General features: G+C 34.5%; 1 protein-coding gene across 3 annotated transcripts in view; it reads left to right on the plus strand.

Moving 5' to 3' along the window:
* ESYT2 (extended synaptotagmin 2) overlaps positions 1 to 8,197 on the plus strand; it is a 118,096-nt gene that overhangs the window by 96,819 nt on the left and 13,080 nt on the right. For 2 of the 3 annotated variants that reach the window (XM_069086071.1, XM_069086073.1), the window contains 3 exons: positions 3,715 to 3,789; positions 5,228 to 5,314; positions 8,037 to 8,186. In XM_069086071.1, coding sequence (XP_068942172.1) covers positions 3,715 to 3,789; positions 5,228 to 5,314; positions 8,037 to 8,186 — 312 coding nt within the window. Of the gene's footprint in view, positions 1 to 1,196; positions 1,260 to 3,714; positions 3,790 to 5,227; positions 5,315 to 8,036; positions 8,187 to 8,197 lie in introns of all 3 variants that reach the window. The other variant, XM_069086072.1, reaches the window with a different exon arrangement.

The following is an 8,197-nucleotide window of genomic DNA, read 5'->3' on the forward strand; positions in this document are numbered from 1 at the left end:
TTACTATCTTTTCATTTGATTACACTGACCACTATTTTCCATAGAGGTTAGCTTGGGAGAAATGCTTCTAAATTCTGCAACCTGAAGACAGTAGTAATCAGTTCTTAGTAATTAAAGCAGCTCACTAATTAGAGTTAGTCAAAAATAGTTACATCGTTTTTCTAAGTTCTTTCAGATTGTCATGGTCATTTGAGGATTGATAGAATAGTTGCCTTCAATTAGTATAAATGGGTTTACTAGAATGAAAATTATGTTGGGAATTAATTATAACCAAAATTATAAGAAAAGTTTTCATATAACAAAATGAAGTTAGCAGTTTAAATAATTTTGAAAGTATGAAAATAATGGGTTAAAAAACCACCTTTATCTTTAAAGGGGAGGGGCCACTTTGGTCTGCTTATTTAAGTTCTAACTAAAGTCAGAAATGAAACTTGTAATCACAGAATTTGCAAACTAAAAGATATCTTCTGATCCAGTTTCCTCTGAAGCCCTCCAAATTATAGGTGATGTATTTATTTGAGGTCACACAGCTACTGAGGACAGAGTTAAGACCAGAGACACCCTTACGCCCCACCCTCCAACATCTCTCTCCAGGCCCACTCTTTTTTTCTTTGTAATGAGATTGCATGGCCTTCTTGGTTATAGTTTTTTAAATGTCTCAAATAGGATTAATTTCGGAAAGTGATTCTAATATAAACCATTAAGCAAGATGCCATTTAATCATTTCATATTCTGACTTCCTTTAGAGGCAACTTGTTCTTTTTTTCCAGTTGTGATTCAGAGTTTAGTTGACCTTTTTATTTAACCATAGTTGGTGCAAACAAGGGCTAGGACTGGGACAAAAAAAATAGTGTATGTGACCTGGCGTAAAAGCTTATTGATGTGGTGGTGTTCTTGTTGTTCTTTAATGCAAAAGAAAAAAGTAGAGGGCAAAAAAAAGATATTATAGAGGACAGTTATCATTTCAGAATATTTGTGGGTTAAATATTTATTGTTAGTTCTTGTGCTTCAAAAAATGTGAACAAATGGCTTTTTTTGTTTACTGTTTGCTTTTTTAATTTAGTTGTTTTGGTGGTGGACTTTTTGTTTTTATTTTAAAATGTTGGGTTTCCATTTTTGTGTCATTAACCTTACATGAGCTCCTCATTGCATGTTGTATTAACCCTTGGTATATTCATTTTCTTCTGACTTGAAAGAGTAATCCATTAGAATTTAACCATGATGGCTTGAAGAAGGCTGCAGTTCAGAAAGCTTTAAAGGTAAACTAATACAGTTTTCCATTAAGGTCACAAAGTTAACTGAAACATGTTGAAAGAGATGAACCTTTAGTTTTCATATAGACCTATTCAGAAACTATTTAATATCATTATTGTAGTTGACATAATTATAAATAACACACTCTTTACTTCCAAGGGTTAGTAGTTAAGAGCATTTAAATCAGCTTTGCAGGTAGATATCAATATTTGCACAGAATCATAGATTCTTCTAGTTAATTAGAAGTTACTTAGTTCAGCAACTCCCTGGACAGGAATCCTTCCTCCATCTTGAAAGTCTCTTTCAGCTCTGCATCCCTCACTCTGTCATCTCTGACAAGAGCTCGTTCAGCCTCCATTTCAAGGGCCCTTGTGAAGGAGTAGCCCTACCTCCTTGAGCAGTGCAGGCCCTTTTTTTTGGAGTAGTTCTAATGGTGTGAAATTTTGTCTGCCTCTCTGCAGCTTTCTTCTATCATTCTTAATCTTTCCTCTAAAGCTAAACAGAAACAAGGTCAATCCCTATTTATATGACGACAGCCCTTTAAATATAATTTAATGCCCGTTACACTGTGGTGAACATCATATAAAAACCAACCATTTTAAATCATAACCATGTTAATTGGTGTAAATTTCATAAAATGATTAGATTCTATTTAAATCTCACCAAATTTAGAGTGTAATTTAATCATTTTATCAACCAACTTTATATGAACACTAAAAGATCATTTCTTCCATCATGTTGAGTTAATAAGCTGATAAGGTCCATCTTTGAATCAATAGTCTTGTCTTTCGGTACTGTTTCGTGATAGCTTTTCTTGGGAAGCTTTAAATCTCTATTAAATGAGGTATATTGAAAACTGAGCTCCACTCCCTAAAAGGGGAAGTTTTGAAATTCTGTTTGGTAGAAGTATCTTTGCTCTTGATGTTGATGATCAATTTTGTTATTTGCCACTAGTTAAAAAAAACCAAAAACTATTTTTGTCGTGAATATTTAGAAGACATTAAACGTTTACATGTAGGTGCTGAAAAAATTAGTCTGTCTCCATCCGGCATCCTTCCCTCCCTTTCCTCCCCCCACAAGAAAATTCTGCTGTATGAAAGCTGTACATTCAATAAGTGTTAATTTATACTGTCACATCTACAAAAATCAGTTTAAATTTGAATAGTGTGGGAGAATCAGAAATCTGCTTCATATAGTACATAAATAGCTCTTGTTTTAGAGGTGAATTAATTGTTGACTCTTTAGCTAGTGAACTGGAACAAGTAATAACTCTCTTTGGAATTTAATTGGATAAAAAGACTAATGGTATCATGGAGTATCAGACTTCTGTATTCTGTTGTATAATAGTGAGCATGCTCTTAAAACATCAACTTAGTCTTTACTGGTAAGCGGGCCTATATTTTTAGAGGTGAATTACTTCTGTGGTTCATGGTGTATTTAATAAGCAATTATTCTCAATTATATCACTGTAGATATAAACTGAAATTTCCACGAAACCCACTACTCTTGATGTCCTTTGTTTTTATAGTTAACACAATTAGCTAGGTTCTCTGAGATTATTTCTAGAACAGTATGACTAGAAAGAACTCTTTGCGACCTTATGTGCTACAATTAGTTTCCACTAACAGTTGTTTAATTCATGTTTAACTATGTTAGTCTCTTGTGGGGCTGAGTTCTAAATAAACCTCATTATTCTGTATTTTGTGTTTTTGTTGTATTTTCTTTGTCAGCTGCTTGTGCTAAAGTTTAATCTCTCACTATATTTTCTAATCTCTGAAGTTACTGTTGATTTGCATTTACATTTTTAAATGTTAAGTGATTTGAAATTGGCATTTATTCTTTCTGTTAGACTGCTAAACAGCTGGTAAGCATGATTCAATATTTAGATATACTTGGCAAAATGTAGGAATGTATATATGAATACCTTGGAATTTTTCTCCTATTTCTACCAAGGGAAAATTTTGGTTACTTTAGTATATTATTACTAACTTAATATTTAGCTTTTTGGAGAAAGTATTTAAGTTGTGCTTATTTCATGTATTTTTTTCCCATTTTCATCCATTATGCTTTATTCATTTTGTCACCTTAACAATGTTAGCTTTTAAAATGATACTACACGTTAAAGAATGAACAAGATTACATTTTTTAAAAAATTTCTTTTTAAAAGAAAAAAATATTCCAAATTGTAGGTGAACAACCATTTTGTTCTTACTTCAGTTACATGATCGATATAATTATGGCTTTGAACTTTGTTTAGGAATTGTCCTCTGGCTGATTTGTTCTTGTGTGATGTCCATAATATAAGCATTAGGAAATACTAGAAACGCACAAGGACCAGTGAGAAAGAGAAGGAATTTGTAAGTGAAAGATGAGCATTTTTAATAAGGATAAAAGATGACAATCATGGTTAACCTATTTTAAAGAGTGTAAGTGTTTATTTTTTGTTATTGTTGTTATTAGTCCGGGAAGAAAATAAACAGCAACCCTAACCCTCTGGTCCAAATATCAGTTGGACACAAGGCCCAGGAGAGCAAGGTAAGATAACAATATTTTCATTTAACATACTTTCACTTAACCTTTGGTAAGCCTGTATTACATGCCTTTGTGTCAGGCACTGGGAACTAAAAATAAATATGAGATGGTCTTGCTCTTCAAAGTGATGAAATTCCTAGGGAAAGGATACACCCTGTACACAGATAAGTAAGAAGAAGATGGGATAGGACTGCTCTGGTTATTTATTCATTATGGGGAGCTCCTCATTGGGAAGAGGAAGGAAGGTCTGAATTTTCCTACAGCTAAGAGTCTTAGAGAATTGACATGGGGCACCAAGTTAAAGAGATTACTCGAGGTCACACAGCCAGTATGTAGCAAAGGGAGCATTTTAACCCAGATCTTCCTGATTCTCAGGCTGGATCTTTATCTACTTTGCTGTGTTTCCTTGTATGTAAAAATGAATTGATATAAAAATGCATGCACAAAAAATGTCTTCATACAAAATTAATATAAAGTGTTGAGGATGGGGTTCTGGTAGGAGGTGGCACTCAGTCTGACCTTGAAGGGAGGTCCACGAAGTCCAGTTTAAGAAGGAGCACACTTCAGTTTGTGGAAGGGTTTTGTAAGGGAACAACAAGTAAGCTGGTTTGGCTGTGATGCACCATACAGTAGGGGAGTAGTAATGTGACTATATAATCTGCCCTGTAAGACAGACTGGAGTCATATTGCAAAGGGTTGTAAATGCCAGAATGAATAGTTAGTTTATCTGAAGAGTACTTAAGAGTTTTTCCCTAATTGTTGCTAACATTAGGGATAAATTGTCATATGATAAGTAGGTAGTCTTAAAATCACAAGACAGTGGGGAAATTACACTATTGTCTATTTAATGCAGTGGCAAACATGGTCCTTTTTTCCGCATAATAATCACAAATTAATATATAAACTCCTAGGTGTACATGGCATTGTGTTAAAAAAAAATAAAACCCAGTGGAATCAATTTAGCATTAACATATATTTGTATGTTTTCTTTTTTTTAAGACAAATGTATCATTTATAATTGTATTGAAAGGGAGTATTATATTTATTATGGTGTTACCTGCTTCTGACCAATAAAGTCATAGTAACAATTTTCAGATCATGTTGATTGGTCTTTTTTATTATATAGAATTCATCAGTTCAGTAGTTTATTTTGATCTCTTGTATGGCCTTTGCAATCAGTGGAAGAATGACTAAGCATAGATAATTGATGTCAGACATAGTTGTATCTTTTATAGAAGCCAATTAAGAACCTTTGGAAAGGACACTAGCATTCTCAATTAAAGAAGTGATTTCCATGATGTCCTGAAACAGTTTGGGCTTCCTTTCTATCTCATCATCTCAATTTCAATTCTATAAGGTTAAAAATTTATCATTTAATTTTATCAAGTCCAGTAACTGAAAAATCACTTTAAATATTGAATAATATGGCTACTCCTTTCAGATTCGATATAAGACCAATGAACCTGTCTGGGAAGAAAACTTCACCTTCTTCATTCACAATCCCAAGCGACAAGACCTTGAAGTTGAGGTATTTTGTTTACTTCTCATTCCCCCCTCACTGTACTTACACCTGCACTACTTCTGAATTGTGGAATCATAAGAACCCAGTGAGAAAGCAGGCAAGGGAAGGTGGGTAGGGAATTGGCTTTTGAAATTTGTCTGCTGACCTGTATCTCCCAATCATGTACTTAAAAATGAAGTGATTTTTTTTCTTTTCTTGAAATTGATTCTTAACATACATTCCAGACCTTAGTTACCTTTTACTAGAAAATTTTTGTTTTCTAATTCCTGTCATCATCTTTTCTTCCTACTCCATTTCCTGCTCACTTATTTGTATATCCTAAGAGAATAAGTAGTCACTTTTCTGGATGCAGTGATCCCTAAAATGAATACCTTCCTGCAACATCTTTCAGTCAGGCTCCTTTATAACCTTTTTGTGTGTGTGTGTGCTTTTTGGAGGGGGGGAAAGCAGGGCAATTGGGGTTAAGTGACTTGCCCAAGGTCACGTGGATAGCAAGTTTGTTAAGTATCTGAGGCTGGATTTAAACTCAGGTTCTCCTGAGGGCACCCAGGGCTGGTACTCTATTCACTGTGCTACCTAGCCACCCCTGTAAACTATTTTTTTCAATTTTATTAAATTTTTTTATCTAATTTTAGTTTACAACATTCAGTTTCACAGTCCCTTGAGTTCCAAATTCTCTTCCCGTTCCTCTCCTTCTCCCTCTTCCACCTCCCGACGGCATGCAATCCAATATAGGCTCTACAAATACCTTCTCATTAAACATTAGTCAGGTTGTAAAGAAAAATTATAACCAATGAAGTGAACAACGAGGAAGAAGGAATGAAAGAAAACTAAATACAAAAGAGAGAGTAAGTAGTTTGCTTCAGTCTTCATTCAAACTCCGTATTTCTTTTCTCTGTATGTGAATATCCTTTCCATTATGAGTCTTTTGGAGTTATCTTATAACCTTGCACTGCTGAGAGGAGCCCAGTCTATCAAAATTAGTCATCACAGATATGATGTATCTATAATTTTAGTGTACAAAGTTTTCCTGATTCTGCCCTCCTCAGATCATAAAAATCTCTCCAGGATGTTATGAAGTCCATCTGCTCCTCATTTCTTATAGCACAATAGTATTCCATTACATTCATATACCACAACTTGTTTAGTCATTCCCCAATTGATGGACATCCCCTTGATTTACAATTCTTTGCCACCACAAAAAGAGCTGCTATAAATATTTTTGTGCAAACAGGTTTTCCTCCCACTTGTATGATCTCTTTAGGATACAGCCCTAGAAGTGGTATTGCTGGGTCAATGAGTATGCCCTTTTTTATAGCCCTTTGGGCATAGTTCCAAATTGCTCTCCAGAATGATTGGATCAGTTCACAACTCCACCAACAATGCATTAGTGTTCCAATTTTTCCACCTTTCTAGCATTTATCATTTTCCTGTTTTGTCATCTTAGCCAGTCTGACCAGTGAGGTGTGGTACCTTAGAGTTGTTTTGATTTGCATTTCTCTAATCAGAGACACTGGTTGTAAAAATTCTTTCCCAATTTTCCACTTCCCTCCTAATCTTAATTATATTAACTTTATTTGTATAAAAACTTTTCAATTTAATGTAATCAAAATTGTCCATTTTACATTTTGTAACGTATCTTTTATTTTGGTCATAAATTCCTCCCTTTTCCATAAATCTGACAGGTAAACTATTCCTTGCTCTCCCAGATTGCTTATAATCTCAGCCTTTATATCAAGATCATGCACCCATTTAGATTTTATTTTGGTATACAGTGTAAGATCGGTCTTATGCCCTGAACTTTTCTTTAATGAGTTATTTACCTACCTTTTATTCTTTTAAAATTTTGAGTTCTCCACTTTCTTTTTAAGCAGTAGAGCTCTAAATGCCATATGTTAATTTCCCTACAAGGCCGAAATACTTTAGTAATTTTTAAAAGATCTGTGTTGTGATTTGTGATGGTGTCATCATAAATTATTGCCAAGTGTGGTGACACATTTGTAATTCCCACTAATGGGGAAGCTAAGACTGATGGATCACTTGTGCTCAGGAGTTCTGACCTGCAGTGTTCTAAACTGACAGGTTGTCCACATTAAACCAATTATCAATATAATAAATCTCTGAGAATGGAGGACCACAATGCTGCCTAGAAATGGATGAACCAGAATTGGAGTAGGTCAAAGCTCCTATGCTGATGGGCAGCGGAGTTAGACCCAGGAAAGACCAGTGCAATTACAACAGGGAGAAAAATTGTTGTTTCATCTGTACAGATTGTAATGCTCTAGATGTAAACTCCATGAATTGTAAAACAAAAAGGTTTTCCTATTACAAGCATATATTTATTATATTCCATTTTATTCACATACTAAGACTGATATTTGAATGCTATATGTTTTCAAAGGGTTTGAAAGAATCTCTTTTTCTGACCTCTAATAGATTTGGATAATCTGTCATCTCAGAGCACATGTATCTCTTGGTTCCATAAAAGAGGGTATGGTGTGCAGTCCAGACAGAATGTACTTATAGGATATATTAGTTCTGTGAAAATAACAGATGTTGATTTATGTCTTAGTAAAAAACCTTCTACAATGTGCCAATCAGTTATGGAAGGATATGCCTAAATAAAATTAGTTTTGTCAAAACTGTCATTTTCTTCATTTACGTATTAATACTCACCCCCCCCGCCAATAGATCTGAAACATATATATTGCTTTTTTATTTCCTATAGGTCAAGGATGAGCAGCACCAGTGTTCCTTGGGGAACCTGAAGATTCCTCTCAGCCAGCTGCTGGCAAGTGATGACTTGACTATGAATCAGCGGTTCCAGCTTAGTAATTCTGGTCCAAACAGCACTATAAAAATGAAGATTGCCCTCAGGGTATTTATATC

The sequence above is a fragment of the Petaurus breviceps genome, unplaced genomic scaffold, assembly GCF_028583685.1.
Source record: "Petaurus breviceps papuanus isolate PSGF00001 unplaced genomic scaffold, PetGlider_PUasm1.0 178, whole genome shotgun sequence".
NCBI lineage: Eukaryota > Metazoa > Chordata > Mammalia > Diprotodontia > Petauridae > Petaurus > Petaurus breviceps.